The sequence below is a fragment of the Panthera uncia genome, chromosome F1 (genome assembly GCF_023721935.1).
Source record: "Panthera uncia isolate 11264 chromosome F1, Puncia_PCG_1.0, whole genome shotgun sequence".
Classification (NCBI taxonomy): domain Eukaryota; kingdom Metazoa; phylum Chordata; class Mammalia; order Carnivora; family Felidae; genus Panthera; species Panthera uncia.
The window spans coordinates 42,456,634-42,477,210 of record NC_064813.1 but is presented as its reverse complement, the minus strand read 5'-3'; the positions used below and the strand labels follow the sequence as shown (position 1 = coordinate 42,477,210).

General features: G+C 57.4%; 1 protein-coding gene across 2 annotated transcripts in view; it reads right to left on the bottom strand.

Moving 5' to 3' along the window:
• The window catches only part of MFSD4A (major facilitator superfamily domain containing 4A), a 28,519-nt gene extending 8,229 nt beyond the window's left edge, over nucleotides 1–20,290 (bottom strand). For both annotated transcript variants that reach the window (XM_049634496.1, XM_049634495.1), the window contains exons 1-6: nucleotides 19,996–20,290; nucleotides 9,123–9,321; nucleotides 8,186–8,446; nucleotides 4,986–5,154; nucleotides 4,431–4,546; nucleotides 3,239–3,412 (exon numbers count right to left, since the gene is read on the bottom strand). In XM_049634496.1, the coding sequence (XP_049490453.1) occupies nucleotides 3,239–3,412; nucleotides 4,431–4,546; nucleotides 4,986–5,154; nucleotides 8,186–8,446; nucleotides 9,123–9,321; nucleotides 19,996–20,225 (1,149 nt within the window). In that variant the 5' untranslated portion in view covers nucleotides 20,226–20,290. The remainder of the gene's footprint in view (nucleotides 1–3,238; nucleotides 3,413–4,430; nucleotides 4,547–4,985; nucleotides 5,155–8,185; nucleotides 8,447–9,122; nucleotides 9,322–19,995) is intronic.
• Between the last annotated feature and the right edge of the window lie 287 nt (nucleotides 20,291–20,577).

Here is a 20,577-nt window from a genome sequence, read left to right as displayed (position 1 = left end):
GATCTATCCACGCTCATACAGCACAGGACAGCGTGCTTCAAAGCAGATCTGTGCTCGCTTTGGCAGCACATATACTAAAATACAAAGCAGATCAGGGGCGCCTGGGTGGCTCAGTCGGTTAAGCAACCGACTTCAGCTCAGGTCATGATCTCACTGCTTGTGAGTTCGAGACCCACGTCGGGCTCTGTGCTGACAGCTGGGAGCCTGGAGCCTGCTTCAGATTCTTTGTTTCTCTCTGCCCCTCCCCTGCTCACACACTCTCTCTCTCTCTCAAATATAAACATAAAAAAAATTTAAAATAAAATACAGAGCAGATCATGTCCATTCCCCGCCTAACACCTTCTAAAGGCCTGCTTTTCTCCCACTTGGAATAAAACCCCAAACCTGGCTTATAAGACCTTCCAGGATCTAGCCCATGTCTGCTTCCCCAACCTGTTCACTCTCTGCTCCCCACCACAGACCCTGCCCCACCACGCTCTCACCCAGTTAGCTCCCCCCTTGGGCCTTGCAACCGGCAGTGCCATCAGCCAGGAACCCCGACTCCTCTGCCGTTCACACCGCTGGCACCTTCTCAGTAGTCAGCTCTCAACTTAGACGTCGGGGGCAGAGCCGGCGAAGATTCTGCTCTTGCTCCCCTCCTGCTGCCTTGGCGCCCCCTTTACACACCACATGCACCACATGTTTGCAGGCGGGCCTTGAAGAGCCACCCTGAAAATCTCTAGACTTGGGCGAGCTTTAAAAACACCTCTTATTTTAGCGGGGTGACCTAAGACGGAGCGTGCGTGCCCAAGGCGAACTAGCCCCTCCTCCCACTCCTCCCACTCCGTGCGGCTCCCCCCCCCCCCCCCCACCTGCTTCTCACCTGCCAACCACACGCCTGCGCCTGCTGACCGGCCCTGCAGGGCACGCCCCACTCCCCCTCTCCTCCCCTCCCCACCCCTCCCCTCCCCTGCCCCTCTTCTTCCCTAGCCCCCTAGCCAACCATAAGCTCCCCGAGGCAGAGCCCCGCCTTGTACAACTTGGTACCCCTGCACTTGCCCACAGGCCCTGCACAAAGTGCCTGTTCCTTCACCAGGAAGTGGTTGTCGAGACCCAGGAGAACAGAGAGCAGGGTGACTGTTAGTTTAAAACCGAGAGGAGTGAATCGGCAGCATGAGGGGAACTTGCTCACGGCTGTTTACCTGTAATCCTGCCAGGGTGCCCGCTAAAAGCACCTGAAAAGGTCTGAAAACAATCCAGGCGCCAAGGCCCCTCTCCACACCCCGAGTCACAGTCTCCGGGGGAGGGGCCCGGGAATCTGTATCTTCCCAAACCACCACTAATGTATTTGGGAGTCACTTGTTCTAGGACACTGGTTTCCCAAATCTGCTTGGTGACATGAACCCCCTGGGGTGTTGGTTAAATATACAGATCGCTAGGTACCTCCCCTGGACCTTCCAGTTCGTGAGGTCTGGTTTGGGCCCAGGAATCTGGGTTTCCTTTTAGAACCCAGCAGTCCAGGGGCGCCTGGGTGGCTCAGGCGGGTAAGCGGCCGACTTCTGCTCAGGTCATGATCTCACGGTTGGGGGGTTTGAGCCCTGCGTCCGGCTCTGTGCTGACAGCTGGGAGCCTGGAGCCTGCTTGGATTCTGTGTCTCTCTCTCTCTCTCTCTCTCTCTCTCTCTCTGTCCCTCCCCTGCCCGCACTCTGTGTCTCTCTCGTGCCCTCTCAAAAATAAAGAAACGTTAAAAAAATTCAAAAAGTAAAAAACAAAACCCAACGGTCCGGGTGAGTTTTTCTCATCCGCACCTGTCATGTGGGTGCTTCAGATGCTTTTCTTCCTACAAACTCAGAGTCCCACCCCACCCTCCTCTGTCTAAGCAGCTGCCGTCGGGTCCTGCAGGGGCCCCAGTAGTGCACGTACCCGGAGCCTTCTGCACCCCAGGACTCCTGCAGACTTGCTCCTTCCCGGCAGTATCATGTTGGCCCTCTTCTTCACTGAGATGACACTCCCTTCTCCACTGCTCTTCATCCCCTCTTCCCTTCAGGTGGGGGGGGGCCCTTCTCTCTGACAATGGGACCCCTCCCTCCAGGCTCCCTCCTTTTCTCCTCGGCCTCCAAACAGGCTCCTGTCAGACAAAACTCCCTCCAGCTCAGGACCATTTGCAACGGTCACACCTCCGCTTCCTGTCCGGCCCTCAACCTCTTGAGTTTGGCTTCCGCTCACACTGCCTCCCCTCTATGTCCAACAGAAATTTCTTTCAGGGGCATGGGTGGCTCTGTTGGTTGAGCATCCGACTTTGGCTCAGGTCACGAGCTCACTCTCTCTCTCTCTCTCTCTCTCAAAATAAATAAAGAAAAACTGAAAAAAAAAAAAAAGTAATTTCTTTCTTAAAAGTCATCAACCAGCACAAGGTCAGATATAAAGGCTTTTCTTGGGGCTCATGATCTTTGGTGTCTGTAGCCCCAACATTATTTCCGAACCCCCTTGCCGCTAGAAACTTGACTCAGGGAAGTACTTTCTGGCAGTGGATCGGGCTGCCTGGAAAGGTAGTGAGTTCCCAGTCACTGGAGGTTATTAAACAGACTGTGGACTCCCTGGAGGGGATGTTACAGAGGTGATTTGAGCCCTGGAGGGAGGCTGGGCCAGACGACCCTAATCTGTAATCTGGATGCTTTGTCATAGATTGTGACATGGACACACGTCAGGTCGAAAGTCTGACCCCATCGCTTGGGCCTGGAACCCCTGCCTTCCGGGCAGACCAGTTCCCTGACCAGCCTGGTACTTAAGAATCATCTGGCAGAGTTTCAAAACGCAGATTCCTAGGCTCCAGCCCAGACACGGTGATTTCTGAAGGCCAGGGGATGCCTGGCCTCTGCTGGCCATGGGGCTCTGACCAGCTGGGCGTCAAGGTCACACAGGAGGACCAAGGCCAGCACCCACTTCACTTGTACTCTTGGCAGACTGTCAGCTGAGATCTGCTCCACTCATGGCAGTAACCACCTCCTACAGCCCCTTTCTTTGATGGGTACAAAATCAGAGGCCCAGAGAGGGAAAGGGATTTTTCCAAGGTCACACAGATAGGCTCCACCTTCTGGATTCCCCCCTTCCTCACCGGCATCTCTCTCCCCCCCTGCTCTCCTCCCTCTACTCCTGCATTCCCTCCCTGTCCAGTCCCGAGCAAATGTCCTGGGGCCGTGGTAGGGCCAGGAGTGGATGGTCCTCCTGCCTCTCCAAGAAGTGAAAGGAGGCCACTTACCACATTGACGAACACCATGGTGGCTGGCTTCACTTTGGAGGAGATGGGAATGGAGATGAGCCGACCCAGGGTGATGAAGCCCCAGAAGAGGCTGGGGAGGTAACCAGCCACCTTGTGCCCCACAGACAGCGGCTTCTCCACTGCATAGCTGTACACAAAGGCTGAGTACTCCCCCTGTGGAGAGACGGGCCCTGCTGAGCACACCTGTGGCACAGCTGAGCCCTCAGAGAAGGAAGACCAGGTCGGGGCAGGTGTGCTGAGGGCTGAGGCAGGACTGGTCCTGCTTCTAGAAGCTCAAAGGTGGGCCTAGGGCCAACATCACACAACACTCGCGGCCCGAGCAGAGGACAGACCCTGGGGACACAGGGAGAGGGGTGTCTCCGGGTCTCCACAGGGGGTCTCGAGAGGTCTGGGCCGCTCCCCCCTCCCCACCAGAGCAGAGCACAACCACACGTCTCATTTATGAGGATTCCACAGACGGTTTCTGGTTGAAGGAAGGGCACCACAGCTGAAAACAAGGTGGGCACACGTGTCTCGTCTCCTTCTACGGAGGAGGGGGCGGAGCGAAGTGACTCGCCCAAGGTCACACTGAGAGTTGGGAGTCAACCAGTACTGTCACGAGTATTTCCCACTGGGTCACCTCTTTTAGGGCCTTCTCTTCGGAGAGGCCCCAGCATGGCAATCGGTTAATCAATCGGCCATTCAAAAGTATCCCGATCTAATCCTAAGAGATTTCTGGAAAAAGGCACTAAACAGTATTAACAGAGGTCACTAGTAGAATAAATAGCTGGGCCCAAATCTTGACTGTAGCTTGTTTACAACATGGCTTGAGAAGCTGAGGTTTGGAACGCGTTCCGGGAAGCAGCGTGCCCTCGCGTTTACACGGCATGACCTCTATCTGGAGGAACAGACCTCTACCTCTCAAGAAACGTGGGTAGCTTGCACTTGGTAACAAACCAGAGGGGCCCCTACCCACAGAGTTAAGGAGAATAAAAACAGCTGGCTGGGACAGAAGACCATAGTACCCAGGGGCTGAGAACGATTCTTCAGACAGTCCCCGCCCCCTAGGACTTTTATTTAGTTTAAATGTATGAGTTGACTGCACAACAGGTGAGCCCTCTAGGACACTTTGAAGCTCCCCTCTTTCTCCTGCCGCCCCTAGCTTGAGCGTCGGGGAGGCGGGCAGGCTCACCGTCATCCCGTCGGTCATGAACAGGACCAGGGCGGCTGTGATGTGGATGGCAAAGAAGGAGTAAGGGGCTCCTTTGAAGTTCTTCCTCTGCCAGCAGCCGAACAGGTCCTCGTGCCCTGGACAAGACATGAGAACAGGGCTGAGTCTCAGCTTCTGCTCCTTCCCCTCTGCAGGCCCGGGGTAAGCGGCTGCCAGATGGGCGAGCCTGGCAGGTTGGGGACCGGTCACTGCCGCCCACCTTCCCTAACTTCCAGCCAGCTGTCAGGGACAGCGCCTGTCCACCTCAGTCCTGGTGGAAGCGAGGCTCAGGGAGATCACGTCACTTGCCCAAGGTCACACAGGCAGGCTGAGGCAGAGTGCAGGCTGGAGCCAGAAGCCTGCCTGCCCCACTCCTGTGGCCAGGCTGGTCCGTGTCTTGCCAGACGGGACCATGGGTGCCCGGGGTTTGCTTCCAACCATCATCGCCTGTGATCTACGTTCACCCTCCGGGGGATGGGGTCACTAGGGACGCCTCGGTGTGGGGCCATGAGCGTGAAAGTTCATTAGAGCCCCCACCTGGGTGTGGCTGAAACTTTGGGGGCAGTGAGGAGGCGTCTTCCTTCTCGGGAGGCTGCGTCTCCAGGGCGAGCTCATCTGCGGACAGGAGCAGGGGCCTCCTCTGAGGGCAGCAGGCCAGCAGCCGCTCTTTGGATAGCAGAAACAGCACAGCCATGGGCACCGGGAGCTGGGGGGGGGGGGGGTGGGGCAGAGGGTCAGGAGAGCCCTGTTCCCATCAGGCTCTCCCCTTCCCGTGCCTCACCTGCACACACCACCACGGGGTCGACTGGCACGGGTCCGCACAGTCCTGAGAGAAGACGGTGCTTTTCTAAGGGTGTCCACCTAAAGGCCATCCCCAGCGAATGCTGCCAGGTGTATTGACTGTCCAACCTTAACCACATCCGTTTTTCTGAAGACAGCTCCTTGTCACATGCAAATCTTGGACTCACACCAGGCCTCCCCGCTGGTACAGGAGAGATGTCAGAGATAAAGTTGTTTCTAAGGTCCTTATTCTGAACGGTGCCGAAGCGGGACCCCTCCCCCCGCCACACTCCTTCATGCTGGGAGATCACATGCCACCTCACAAAGAAGGTCTGCTTTGGTTCGTTATCCCCATTTTCCAGATGGGGCGACCTGAGGCTCAAAACTGTCACTTAGTCATCACCCGTTACAACTGGAAGAGACCAGATCGGTAAGCGAGAGACCAGAGAGTGTTAGTGCCTGGTCACTGGCTGACGGGGGAAGGGAAGGGCGGAGCTGGACTGGAGCCCGGGGCACCCTGATTCTGTCTGGTCAGACCCCACCTCAGGGCTTGTGTGGGTGATGTTATACCCGAGGAGGTAGAGGGCCTGTCCCCAGAGGCTTGCTGTCTAAACAGGAAAACCGGGACACGGACTCCTTTGCTGGAAAGATGCACGGTCCGGGCAACACCCGCACCCACGAGCCCGGTGTTGTGTGCGTTGCTATTTTATATCAAGCCACTTGGGTTTAGCGAACTCCTCAGGGCGATGAGAAATAGCTCCTGCCCCTGCGGTTGCCTGGAGAAGCCTCCACCGCCTCCCTCAGGTGCCCTGCCTGCGTCTCACCGCCCTCACTGCCAGGAAGCTCCCCATCAAGTCTGCCCTCTGCCCTCCCTGCTGCAACATAAATCGAGTTCCTTTTGCTTAGGACAGAGAGGAAGCCCAGGGAGCTGTGCAAGTTGCCCAGAGCCTGCCGGGCATCTCTGCGCTGACAGAGATGGGAGGCAGCTGGGCTGGTGCTGCTCTGAGGCGGTCTCTCCCTCCCTGGAGGCAGGCTGGTGCCCCGGGGTGGGGGGTGGCATTTTCCCAGGGCTCCCGCCCCCCGAGGGCACCTTGGGAGCCTCCCTCCACACTCAAAGATAACAAGTCACACGCCCCACAAATCAGGCCTCAGTGGGAGGAGACAACCCCTGCCCTCGGGAGTCCCAGGTCTGACGGGGGAGAGTCAAACCCTCCCTCCAGTCTGATGGGGGAAACAGGAAACCCACACACAGAGGCCTGCGGTGGCAGAATGCCTGGGTGAAGGCCGAGGGGAAACAGCTGTGAAAGAGTCCGGTCACTCCAGCGGGGCTTTCCAGGGAGGTGGGCGGTGGGAAGGGCTTCACAGAGGATTGGCTGGGGTTGCCTGGTAAGAACACAGCCTGTCTTGATAAGAAGCCCATTCAGAGAAGGCAAAGGCTCCACCTGGAGAGTCCAAGAGTTCTGGGGAGGCTGCGTGTGTGTGTGTGTGTGTGTGTGCGTGCACCCACAAGCATGCACAGCCCCATTCTCTTCTGTGGTGGACTGTTTATCTTCAGAAACAAACCAACAAAAAAGTCCGGACATCCTGCCACAAACAAAGTGCCTCCAGGCTGCACCTCGTGCGGCGAGAGAAAACAGGGCTCGGGCTGACACTGGACCTTCCGGCTTCCTGGTCCTGGCGTCTCAGCTTTGACATGGTACTGATGGTGATGCTTCCCCTTACAGGTGCCCCCCCTGGAGGGCACAGGCCCGAAGCTGGGTTGTTTCCAAAGCAGTGACAGGCATGGGCAGAAAACGGAAAGGGCGAGAGAGGGGCGTGTGTTTTTCAGAGCCCCCGGTGAAGATTCTGGTACAAGGAAAGGAAAGTTACGAAGAAAGGAAAAACGAGCACTTGCTATGGGGCAGCAGGAAGGAGGCTGGTGCTGGCAGTCGGGGTGACAGCCTGGCCAGCGTCTTGCTAGCCACTCATCGGGCCCTTGTGCCAGGGAGGGCATGACGCCCCCTACTGTGCTGCTCAGGGGGACTGGATGATCTCGAAGACCCCTTTCAGTGCTACGTGCACGGCATCGCAGCTGGGCAGCCACTGCAGAGCGGTGACAAGTGGGCCCAGAGCAAACCGAGGCCCTTTGTCACGATGGGCCATACATTGCCTCCATCCTGCAGCCAGGCCAGGAATATTCCACACCCGCAGCCCAGGCCGGGCCGAGCCAGGGGGCCAGGGATGCTCCCGCTGTTCCTCGCGGTACTTCCCAAGCTGGAGAGAGGGTAGGGGCGTCTCCCCACCTGTCCCTCTGGCCCCAGCCTGGGCTACTGGCAGGGGATCTGTCTTGGGTTAAAGACCACCAGAGGCTTCCGGCCAGGGACAGAGTCGGTGCTGACAGGGAGGATGAGAGCCGGGGTGCAGAGGGGCCTCAGTACCTGACCCAGTACAGGCAGGTGGTCTCTCTACTCTGCTCCCACCATGGCAGCCATGGTGTGGTCATTTTGTTCATCCCCTGACCCCCACGGGAGCCCACCTCACAGCAGGACACAGGGGAATCCCACCAGCGATGAGGGAGCCCGGGGAAGAGCCCCATACAGCCTGGGGTGCTCTGTCCCAGAGCCCCTTCATCTGGCCTTGGAGGGAGAGAGCTGGTTTCCCATGGAGCCTCAGATGGCTTGAAAGTTGACCCTGATTCCGTTGTGCTCAACCTGCTCATGGCTTTACCTCCCTGGAGAATCGCAATCATGGATTGTGACAACTGAGGACCTTCAAGATGATCTCCTGCGACCCCGTTTGTATTCAGATGCATCCCTGGTGGGGGGGGGGTTAGTCTTCCCGCCCCCTTGCCTTCCTGAGGGCACGCTTGAGCCCAGCACACTGCCCGGAATCATAAGAATCTACACTGGGAGCTGCTATGGACTGACACGTGTGACGGTCCACTTGTCCCCACCCGGCCCTGCCCCGGTGGCACTCACATTGATCAGGGCCATGATCCAGAAGGCATACGACACGCGGGTCCCTGCCCGGTCCTGCGGAGGCAGCCCGGAGAGCGAGTGGTTGGACCAACGCCACGCTTCGGTGTGGTGCTGGCCTAGGACCCTGGAGGCGTGGAACAGGTGGCTGCCAGAGGTGGCATTGGCCGTGCCGTTGGCAGGCAAGCAGTTGGCCTCAGACAGGAAGGGGTCGGCAATGAGGGGGCTCAGCAGGGCGCCAAAGCCCACAAAGAAATGGAGAACCTGGAGCGGGGAGGAGAAGTGGTGTGGGTGGGGGAATGGCTCAGGCTTCATACCCTCCCCCCCCACTTTGTGTTCCATCTGGGGAGTGTCTGCCTGGCCCCAGAGTGGGGAGCGATGGGGACACAGGAGAGATGAGGACAGAAGTTCCTCTCAGTCACCTTCTTGGCCGGGGATAACTGGGTGACAGTGGCCAATTCCCTCCCTCCCGCTTCCTTCTTTCCCAGATCTTAACTCCAGCTGGGGGCTGTTCCCATGATAACACCTACCAGCTAACACCCCAAAGGGAAGGGAGCTTGATAAAGGGAAGGGCTGGATAGGAAGAGAAATACAGAGACGGGCAAGGAGCTGAGAGAACAGCAAGCCCTCCCATCACGGCACACTCCGATTCACAAAGAACCTCTTCTCTGGGGCACCTGGGTCCCTGGGACCACCCTGCACGCAGGGAGCATGACCCTACTTTAGAGCTGAGGAGGCCCGAGTCCAGAGATAGTGGCCCAGTGTGGCCCAGCGGGAGGTGGCCACATAAAACCAAGACCCCGGTGCTCTTTTCTCTTTTTGCATTACCACCTGGCCTCCGGTAGAAGACACCTCACCCCAGGGAGGGGGCTGGGAGAGGTGCACAGGTTCCCGGGAGCTCCCCGTGACCACCCAGCCCCGCGGCTGCGTGCGGGCTCACCTGGAGGAAGATGGCCGAGTCCTTCTGGTAGACCCTCACCAGCTGCATGTTGGCCACGGTGTCGATGCAGCCCATGGCTAGGCCCGCCAGCGCCATGACAGAGGCCAGCACCTTCACATCTCGACAGAAGGGGATGATGGCAAACACCAGGGAGATGGCCAGGGATGAGGTGAAGAGGGCCCATAACGACTGGGCCAGGCTACGGGAGCAGAGGGGTGAGGTCAGGGGAGGGGCCTGGGGCCTCCAAATAAAGAGCCCCCTCCTTGTCCCCCGCTCGCTGGGCAGCCTCAGGGGAAGCTTCTGGTAGAGGGGGGAGGGGGCTGCTGAAGAAGCTCTGTCACTTATTAGCTAGGGGTTCACAGGCGAGATGTTTCTTGTGCCCCAGTCTTCTCGGGTAACAACCCCTACCTCATAGGGCGGCCGTCAGAACTCAAGAAACGGTGTGAAGCGGCACGTGATGGCACTTAGCAAAGTGCACCTGCTATGATTTTACTTAGAAGCGAGTTTCAACTTCAAATTGTTTGCGGATAGGGGCGCCTGCCGGGCTCAGCCAGTGGAGCGTACGACTCTTGATCTCGGGGTTGTGGATTTGAGCCCCACGTTGAGATTACTTAAAAATAAAACCTTTAGGGCGCTTGAGTGGCTCAGCCGGTTGAGCAACCGACTTCAGCTCGGCTCAGGATCTGAGTTTGAGCCCCACATCTGGCTCGCTGCTATCAGCGCGGGGCCTGCTTCGGATCCTCTGTCCGCCCCCACCCCGCCCCGCCCCTGCCCCGCTTGTGCGCTCTCTGCCTCTCAGAAATAAACGTCTAAAGATAAATATTTTAAAAAGCTTATAAATAAATCAATGGCTTACTTAGAAAAGATTACATACAAAGATATTTCTGCTCCTCTCATGGATGTACAGGAGGAGCCTGCTTCGAGCGTCTCAGGGGTACTGTGCCCAACGCATGAAACTGGAGGCGGGACCCGGGGTGGGACCCGATTTCCAAAACATCCCCTCCCACCCCCCGGCGGGGCTGCAATGCGCTCTTCCCACACAGGAATGGCAAGACGGCCAGGCCCTTTGTAGACGCCAAGCTAAGCCACCTGAACCAAAGCCCACAGCCAAGGTCTTTGGGTAATTTGGTGCCTCCCCACCTTGGACAGAGATCTTGACTCTCCAAGTGTCTGGAAGGGAGGCCCAGTGGCTGTCCTCACTGAGAGGTGTCTGGGAGGTGACCTTGCCCCAGAGGAGCCCACAGCAGGCAGGCTGAGGGCCTGTCCCCCCATGAGCAGACTCTGAGCAAGGAAGGATGCCTTGTATTTTCTGGAACCATGCTGAAAGGCTAATGTGAGTGAAGGAGGTTGGGCAGCAAGAAGGTTCTGGGGACGCCTGGCCAGCTCAGTTGGCAGAAGATACTACTCTTGATCTCAGGGTTGGGAGTTCAAGCCCCATGTTGGGCATGGAACCTACTTAAAAAAAAAAAAAAAAGGTTCTGGAAGACAGAGGCTATAAAGGAAATTTCTCAGATTATGAACAGCTGTTCTGGCAGCTGGACCTGGAGAGGTGGGCGGGAGGAGGGGTGTGTGGCCAGAAGACATATGTGAGTTTCCAGCACATTAAGGAAAAGAAGGGGGCCCCCAGGAGAGCCCTCGGGCTGCGTCCTTCACCAGAAGTGCTTGCCTCTGACCCCCGGGGCCCTCAGCTTCTCCTTCTGGCCCATCTTTGATTAAATCCTTTATCAGAAGGGCTCTGCTGATAGCATCAGTTATTTTCTCTTTTCTTGTTTCCGGGCTGATCTGCTGGGCAGATAACTGATCACGATCCCTGCCTGATCCCAACCCTGCGTGAGCAGGGAGAGGGGACTCCCTTCACCTCGGCCACTAGGAGGAGGACAGGGAGGGCTGTGCTGTGGGGAGGCCTGTTGAGGTCTCTCCCGGGTTCCCTCCACCATCCTGTTCCCTCTGGCATCCTCCCCACCCTGCTCTGCAGGTCCCTGGTGCTGACAGCCTGGACTGCTCACTGAGGTTCATGCATTTCCGCCTCCTGCAATGTGGCCTCCGAATCTCCCTTTCCTCCCCGGTGCCCAGCACAGAGGCGATGCCCACTTCTCCACAGGTGATGAACACAGCAAGCTTCTCATTATAGCGCGCGCTCTCTCTCTCTCTTTCCCTTTCCTCTGCCTGCACAAGGATCTCAGGGTTGGGAGTTCAAGCCCCATGTTGGGCATGGAGCCAGCCTCATCCTGGCTGGCCTCACTTCAGGGATGGCAAGAGGGTCCCCTGTCTCCCCTTCAGATATTCTCCCCATTGAGCTGGCACACGGGATGGCTTGCCCTTTCCACCACCTCACTCACCACTTTACGGTAACGCATGGAGGTCCCACGTCAAGGGCACACACTCTCTTAAAGAATGAACACATTATCATTATTGCCCTGAGAAACCTAGACGAACGTGGTTAATGATCAGCCCTGTAGCAAAGTCCCAGGATCGGGAAACTGAGAGGGAAGGAAGGCTGCGAGACAAGAAAATGACAACTAACGTGCTTACGGTGCCCGAGACATTTGGTGCACACGACAGTGCCCGCGGGTAGGCTTTGCAGTTGTGCCTCTTTGACCCCCCAGTAAACTGAGGCAGAGAAAGACTGCAAAAGCCGCTGACAGTCTGGACTCAAACCCAGATCATCTTGATAACCCCTATGCCATGCTGCTTTTCCATGGAGGAGAGAGAAAGAGAGAGACAGCGGCAGAGACAGAGACAGAGCTTGCGCGTGTGTGTAAAAGGGCTGGTGCTGGGCCACAGACTCAGCAGGGCTGGGGAGAGGGGCGGCCAGAAGAGAGCAGGGGCCAGAGTCAGCAGAGCCTCGTTTGGCAGGCTTAGAGGCAATGGGGGAACGGCTGTTCACCGGAACATGAGCCCCCAGGGGTCCCTCTGCTGGTGTCATGGCAGCTCCAAACCCTTCGTGTTATAACCGCTGGCCCCACTGCCGGCCTCCCAAGGCATCCGCTGCAGCCGTTAGTGCAGAGGCCCCCATGCCTGGCACCTTGCTTGGCCCTGAGAAGGTGCGCCCTCCGGGGCTGCTGGATGTTGCTGGTCCAATGAGAAACGTGCTTGAGGAAGCTCGTCTTGTGACCCCACACAGGACGGCCTGGAGACTTGGGAGGCTGACGTGGGAGTTGTACGGGGTGACACTCAGACAGAGTCAGAGACAGAGACCGAGGGACAGAGGCAAGAGACGAAGACTCAAGTAGGGCCCGGATGCCAGTGGAGCAGCAGGAGGCTGGGGAGATGGGAGGGGGATGTGGAGGGCTGGGGTCATGGCGGGCTGCCCGTCTAGGCCTCTCCCCTCCCCTATTGTACCCTCTCACCTCGTCATTTCTGAGAAGGACACTTGATGCCCATGGCAGGGGTGGGGGGAGGGATTTTTGTTCCCAGGCCCAGCGACGGACAGGAAAGGATAAGGAGAAAACAGAAAGGAGAGGCTGGAGGAACACTGGCCGGGTGAGGCCCCTTCCTGCATCTGCTACCAGCCCCTGAGCCATGATCTGAACCTGCCGCCTACCAGCCGGGGCTGCAGAGGGCTAAGCCCATACCGGGCCTGCGGTTCCCGGGCACTGGGAAATGGAGACGTGTCCCCAGTAAGCGGAAGCAGCCGTAGCACAAGAAAGCCTGTGTTTCAATCCCGGGCTGCCTGCCCTCCCCAGTGTCTCCAGCAGGGCTGTGCCTGGACATTCCAAAACCCAGCCTGAACAAATTTCTTTAGATCGGAATATTGCTGCCAAGAGAAAAGAAGTCCCAGATACACCCCAGAGCCAGACTGAAATGTACTAATTGGCTTGGTCACTTAATGGTTTAGTCAAAGGCCCCTTCTAGGAATGTGGGTAATTTCAAAATTATGGAATAATAATGTCAAAACAGCTTTGGCAGCACGGATGTAGTGGGATTTGTAGTCAGACTGGTCCTCGTGTAGACAAATGTCAAATCGCTGTGTTGTACACTTAGAACCATATAATATGTATGTTAACTATACTTCAATAGAAAATTTTTAGGAAAGGGGGCACCTGGGTGGCTCAGTCGGTCGAACGTCCGACTCCGGATCAGGTCGTGATCTCACGGCTCTTGAGTTCGAGCCCCGCATGGGGCTCCGTGCTGACAGCTCAGAGCCTGGAGCCTGCCTCGGATTCTGTGTCCCCCTCTCTCTCTCTGCCCCTCCCCTGCTTGTACTCTGTCTCTCTCCCCTTCAAAACTAAACATTTTTAAAAGATTTTTAAAAAAGGAAAAGAAAATTGAAAAGAAGACGGGTCCTAGACCTCCCTCTGTCACTTCCCAGCAGGCGGCTCCGGACGAGGCACTGACACATCGCTCCTTAGAGCCTCGGTTTTCTCCATGATAAAATGGGGCCAGTAAGCTCTGTCTCCTGAGGCTGCCGTGCGGAGTCAGTGTGATGCTACAGTCCTTGGCTCACTCGCTGGGATTTGGCCCTGGCCACTGGCAGTCCCCCTCCTCGGTGCTCACCCCCCTCCCTGCCAGCAGCCAGGCCCAGGGAAGTCCGCTCGGCAGAGATGGGTGCCAGCTCCTGGATTCTCTGTTCCCACTGCAGTGCCCTCTGGGGTGACCCTGGGAGGCTGGTGCGGGAACTGCTGGAGCGGCAGCAAGGACCTAAGAATCCTACCCCTCACTGTATAGATCGGGAGCCAGGCCCAGACAGGGGAAGAGAGTCAGGATCCAGTTTTTGGACTCCCATTCCAGGCTAAAGCCAGCATCGTGTTATTGATCTTCCCTCCCCTGATCTCGAACTCAGAGGTTAATTCAGGCCAGTTAAAGCGGGGGGGGGGGCAATCCCCCAAGGCCTGGGGAGATGTAGGAACAGCTTAGACCGTCAAGGGAACCCTTCCCCAGGAAGCCTGAGAAATGTCCAAGTTACTCATTGACGGCTCCAAGTGGCAGGTGAAACGGGGGAGAGAGAGCAGGTCCTCCCCCAGCCTGGCGGTGGCTCTGCGGGAGGTGCCCACCCCACCAGTTTGCTGTGTGACCTTGAACACGCTGCTGACCCTGTCAGCCCAGGTGCTCTGCTTTACCCAGAGGGCACACGTGATCACCTTGACCTGGCGTTGCCAGGAGTGGCGGCTCTGGCCCTCCTGGTTCTGTGATAAGAGGAGGGGGTGCTGCCTGGCTCCAAACCAGAGGAAGGGCGTAAACAGTAAGATGCCAGCCAGCCCGTCCTGCCCTCCACGTCCCAGGGGTGGGTAAAAATGCTGCTGACGACCGCTCCATGCCACCTCCATGGGAGTGACTCCAGCATGGGCACTGACATTCTCACACTCTTGCCTCAGGGCGTCCCCCTGTCCACCCTGATAATCTTCCTGGAGGGACCAGGGAAGAGGAGAAGTGCCCAGAACCCAGGAAGCGGCAACGGCAGCCTGGGTCTCTCTCCAGCCCAAAAGGAGCCTCCAAGAGAGGAGTCGGGGTCTGGGACAAGAAACCAGGAGTCAAGGCCACACCCTGGGAGCTAGGGCAGGCTGGAGAACAGTTTGAGCCGGCCAAGAGGGAAGGGGCAACTTTTGCCTTCTCGTGGCTCCCCTCTAACTGGCCGCTCCCATACTGACACCCCAGCTTGGTCAGGGCCCTGTGTTAAGGCTGGGGACACCCAGAGGGAGGAACAAGAAAGACTGCCTTTGGGGAGATCCCAGCCCAAGGCAGGGCTCAGGCCCTATTAGACTCAGGTGGGGGGGTACACCGTGTGTGTGACGACCTGCCTGGTGCGCTGGGGTGCTGGCCTTGCAAGGATGGTCTAGCGGCTCTGTCCGCCTGGAACCCCTCCCCTGCAGCTCTTTGCACGCATGGCTCTCTCCTGTCATTGACATGTCAGCTCCACTGTCCCTTCCTCAGAGGAGCTTTCCCTGACCACCTGGTGAAAGTAACCCCCCCCCCCAACACTATTTACTCTCCATCCTCGTCCTGCTTTGTTTCCTTCATTTCACTACAACGGTCCTCCAGAGCACAAGCTCCTTGAGAGCAGGGACCTTGTCTATCGTATTCTCCCCTAAACCGGGGTTTGGCTCGAAAGATGCTTGTTGGACAAGTGAATGAAGGGGTGGGATGAGTTTTGAGATTTTGTTTTCATTTAAAAAATTGAGATAGGGGCAGTGGAGCGTGCGACTCTCGATCTCGGGGTTGTGGGTTCGGGCCCCACGTTGGGTATAGAGATTACTTAAAAAAATAAAAATCTTAAAAAAAATGAGGTATAATTTACATACCATAAAACTCATCTGTTCAAAGTGTATAATTCAGTGGTTTTTAGTATGTTCAGAGCTGGGAACCCGTCACCAGAACCTAAATTTAGAGCATCCCCCCCTCACCCCTATACCCAGAGAGAAACCCTATACCCATCGGCAGCCACTCCCCATTCCTCTCCGCATCCTAGAAACCTACTGCCCTACCTTCTGTATCTATAGGTTTTCCCATTCCGGACTCTCATGCAAATGGAACCATACAGCCTGTGGTCTTTTGTACCTGGCTCCTTGCACTTAGCATGACGTTTTCGAAGTTCCCCTATGTTGTAGCATCTATCAGGACCTCATTCCTTTTTCTGGCTGAATACTACTCCACCGTACGGGTGAACCACATTTCATTTGTCCATCCCTCCATCGATGAACATTTGGTTTGCTTCCACTTTTTGGCTATTATGAATAATGCTGCTTGGGGCGCCCGCGTGGCTCAGTCAAGTAAGCCTCTACCTTCAGCTCAAATCATGATCTCGCAATTCGTGGGTTCAAGCCCCGCGACGGGCTCTGTGCTGACAGCTCAGAGCCTGGAGCCTGCTTCAGATTCTGAGTCTCCTTCTCTCTCTGCCCCTTCCCAGCTGGCACTCTATTTCTCTCAAAAATAAATAAAATCTTTTTAAAAACTGGATAATGCTGCTATAAACATTCCCGTACAAGGTTTTGTGTTGACAGGTCTTAATATACCTAAGAGTGGCATTGCTGGGTCTTATGGTAATTCCCACACTGAGATGAGTTTTTAAAGCAAGAACGGTGTCTGGGGCCAGACCCCAAGTAGGCTTTCAGCCCAGGTTTTCTGCGTGCTGAAAGGGAGACAAACTGCTGGAGGGAGAGGCAGAGGCTTTTTAGACGGGAGACCGACCAGGGGCCCAGCTCAGGGGAAGACACTGGCTTTTGTACTGTGTTCCAGAAACTTCAGGGGGCCAGTATCTTGGGGAAGCAGGGCTGATGGTGGCCTGGGAAACCTTGCAGGAAAGACCAGGTTTCATGCAATGGGCAGGAGGGAGTCAGAGCTGGGTCTTGGGCAGGGCAGGACTTGCAGGTATTTGGGGAAAATGATAGGTAGAGAAGGAGGCAGTGAATAGGGTAGAGGGGAAGAGCCCAAGCCTTCAATTAAGAGGGTGCATGCAGGGCAGAGGCCAAGGTGAGGCTGGGAGAAGGCTGGGGAAGGTCTGAAAGCCATTTATCTACCCTGATGCCTTTGAGATAAAGGGGTCTCCCAAACTGCCCAGGGTGGTTAGACAGGTCCCCAAGAAACCAAGAAAACAAAAACCCTAACCTTTTATCTAAACACCCCTTTCTCCTTCCTGTCTGACAAAGCACATACCTATACACCCTGCCAACCAGGTGGCTTTGGAGTTTTCTCTTCTCTGAATGGTTCCCTGCTCTCGATATGCAAGATATTTCTAAGGAAGGTCTAGTCCAGATTCTTCTGACTCTAATTGTACCCGTCTCCCTCTTGGCCTGCACATGGTAGCTTCCCTCAAGATCTGTCTGTGCTAGAAGCTGGGGGTGGGGCCGGGGGTGGGGGTGGGGGGGCGGTAACTGATCCTGAGCAGGGAGCTCCTGTGCTGTCCTGTCCGGTCCCGCTCTAACGCCCGAGGCTGTCCACACGCAGACCCTCCAATGCATGCCCCCACGGAGGCATCCAGAAACCCTCTTCAGCCCTGGTCCTCAGTCTGGGCCCAGCAGCAGGCAGGACTTGGGCTGTCCCGAGCCCCTCACCTCTTCCGTGTGTCTGTCTGTACCGGCTGGCTCTTGCCATTTGTTAAACCAACCCCCATCCCCCTCACAAGTACCAGCCTGGCCACACTGCACTCACGGGTAATCACTTAAGCTGAAAAGCACTTGGCGTGGGGGTGGGGGGTGGGGGGGTATTAGCATTTGAATTTGTGGTCAGGCCCCAAGCAATCAAGCTTTAGTGGCCGCTTTTAGGGCTACTGGCGGTTCTGTTTTGAGAAATGGGGGACTGTGATGAGTCGTCCAGACCTAGCTAGGTTGTCACTTTCCTTTATACACAGGCCACCCCTGTGACAAATCCTGCATTCCTCCCGAAGTCCACTTCGCTCCTAGCCAAAGGAAAGGGTTCTTTATGACATTTTGTTTGGGGGCTGGGAGGACTGAGGTCCAGGACTTAAATGTGAGCCTGAACTGATAGGACTCAGGCCCTCCACCTGACCCTTCAGATCCCTCCTTCCCAGAGGTGTCAGCTCAGGAATACTCAGCCCCATGCCTTTGCCTGGTGAGGACAGGGTATAACTTGTACCCTACGCAGTTCGAGAGGACTACTCAGAAAGCAAGAGCCATTTCCCGGGTATCTGGTTCCAGAGACAAATGCCTGGGTTCAAAACCTGACTCAATAGCTGTATGATGCGACCTGGGGCAAGTTTCTTTTTTTTTTAATTTTTTAAAATGTTTATTTATTTATTTTGAGAGAGAGAGGAGGAGAGGAGGGGCAGAGAGAGAGGGAGACAGAATCCTAAGCAGGCTCTGCACAGTCAGCATGGAGCCCGATGCGGGGCTCAAGTCCATGAACCGGAGCGATCATGACCTGAGCCGAAATCCGGAGTGGGACGCTCAACCGACTGAGCCACCCAGGGGCCCTCGGGGCAAGTTTCTTAACCTCTCTGTGCCTCAGCTTCCTTAGGCACAAAATAGAAACAACAGTACTACTCTGTAGGGTTGTCGTGAAGTTTAAATGAGTTGCTACGAACGGTGAGGAGCTAAGAACAGTGCCTGGCATTGAGAAAGAGCTCTCCGAAGTTAGTTTTATTATTAGCATTATTTTTCTTCTCTGTGAGCCGGTTTCCTGCCCCACGACCCTTTCCACTGCCCGCTCAGAGCTCCTTGTTGAGTAAGGAGCCCCGAGGGAGGTGCACAGCAAGCAAGGAAGAGATGGCCCCTTTGGGTGTGTGTGTGTCTGTTTCTGTTGTTTTCACCGAACCTGGCCCGCCAACCTGCCCTTTCAAATTACTCCCATTCCCCTTCCTGTTCTTTGCGCTACACATGTTCCTAAAAAGTGCCAGGTAAGGGAGCTTTTGTAAGGCAAAAGACGCTTTTAAAGGAAGGAGAGAAAACAGAAAAACACCCTGATAGATTTCTAATTAAACCTCTAGGCAGAATCAAGAAGCGTCCTGAGCTTTCTCTTAAGATTTGCGGAATCCCCCATGCCCCCATGCATCCAACCTTGCACAAAGCCCAAAGAAAAACCAGTGTCCACGAGACTTGCCTCTCAAGAGAATTCTTCCGTTTACAAAAGAATTTGATAACGGGGATAATCACTCCCTAATTGGGAATGTTTTGTCAGTTGGGCGTCCTAAAGTGGGATCTGTCTGTATGACGCCTGTGTTCTCTCCATCAGCTCAGGGATACCTCTAGGAGCGAGCCCAGGGTGAGAGCACCTGGCTGGGCATGCCCCCTACCCCCGTTTCTCTGGGATAGCCCAACCCGGGGTTTTGTTCCTGGGCCTTCCGCTTGCTTGAGTCCATGCAGCCCAGAAAACCACCCAGCCAGGAACCAGAACCAGGGAAATCTCCAGCAGCCTCCGGTTTGCAAGCCATCTATCCCCTGCTTTTGGGTCTGTTTTCCCAGCTGCTCTAGGCGAGCAATCCTGCTGCCTTTCCGGAGGGCTCCGCGGGGGCGGCCCTGTCCAACGTAAGCCAGGGGGAGAAGGAGGCTTTGCGATGGTATCCAAAGGGGGCATCTTTCGCGGCCATGGCAGGCCGAGTCCCGAGCAGAGGCCAAGGAAGAGTAACATGGCGTGGGAGAAGTGGAGGGGGACCCTGGCCCCAGAGTTGGAGGGTCAACTTACCCAAGCTGTGCGTGGGACAGCCCACCCCTCCCCTACGTGGCCCTAGTAATTTGGTGCTGAGCGTCTCCCAGGCAGAAGGGCTTGGCCTCCGGGGGCCGATGCAGGAACCCTGACTCCCTCTGAAGCAGGGACACACAGGACCCAGCAGCCCCGCAGCCCCGGGGGGGGAAGGGACAGCGTGTGTCAGCTGAACCGGAGCTGATGGTCTGAGTGGAGCCCGCCCCAGGACGCTCTGTCAAGCCGCAGCCAGCCCTGGCACCTGGCACGGCCCCTGAGGTGACACTCCCACTCTCCTTCCACCTCACTTCCAATTCCGCCCCCGGCAGCAGGGGCTACTGACAAACCTGAGACCCGCGGTGCGGGAGGGAGACGCCGTCCCACCGCCCCCGGTTCCATCACCCCTCGGCCCGTGGCGCGTGGGTGGGGGAGCGGGTGAGGGCCGGGTTTAACCCCCTGGCGGGGGTGAGCGAAGGCAAATAAATAATCCAGAAGTCACCTTCAGTCTCTGGAGAGACTTTTCCGGGGAGAGCCAGGGTGGGGGAGGGAGGCAGTCCAGCTAAGGCGGGGCGCGGCTGGCGGCGCTGGGAGAGGTGGTCGCCGCGCTGCCAGAAGGCGAGGGCGCCCCGCGGCCCCAGCCCCGCGGGGGCAGGGACGCGGGCGGCGGGAAGGGAAGGGATGCAAGGGAAGGAGAGGAAGGAAGGGAAAGGAAGGGAAGGGAAGGGTCGGCGCGGCCGTGCGGAGGAGCGGCGGGGGCTGGGGGCTGGGGGCTGCGGGGCTCCCGCGCGGGCCCGGCACTCACGTCCTCTTGAAGACGCCCCCGAGGGCGCTGCCCAGCAGGAGGCAGAGCTGCTGCGAGAAGAAGACCCAGGAGATCTGGGGCAGCGAGCTGTGCGTCTGGCAGCGCAGGTCCAGCAGCGTGGGCCCCAGGAAGGCGATGCACAGGCCGAAGCTGAAGAAGACGCTCCAGTAGGTGAGCGTGGGCTGCAGGTTGCGGCGGAGCAGCCCCGACACGCGGCCGTCGCAGCCCATGGCCCCGGCTGGCGGGCTCGGCAGCTGCTGGCTCCGCGCGCCGGTGCCCGAGTGCCGCGCCGCCCGCGGGAGGGCCGGCCGGGCAGGAGAGGCCGGCGGCCGGGAGGGAGGGGCGGGGAGGGGCGGCCCGGCGAGGGGCCCCGCCCTCGGGCCCGGGGAGCAGCGGGGGCGCCTCTGCGGCCGCCTGGCACCGCGTCGGGGCCCGCGCCCTCCTCGCGCGCGGCCGGGCGCCGGCCTCCCCCTGCTTCCCGAACGCACGCTCACCCTCCCCGGCTGCAGGAGACCGACCGCCTGCAGCGCTTCGCCCCCACCCCCTCTCCAGCTGTCCGTCCCACCCGCGTCCGTGCACAGC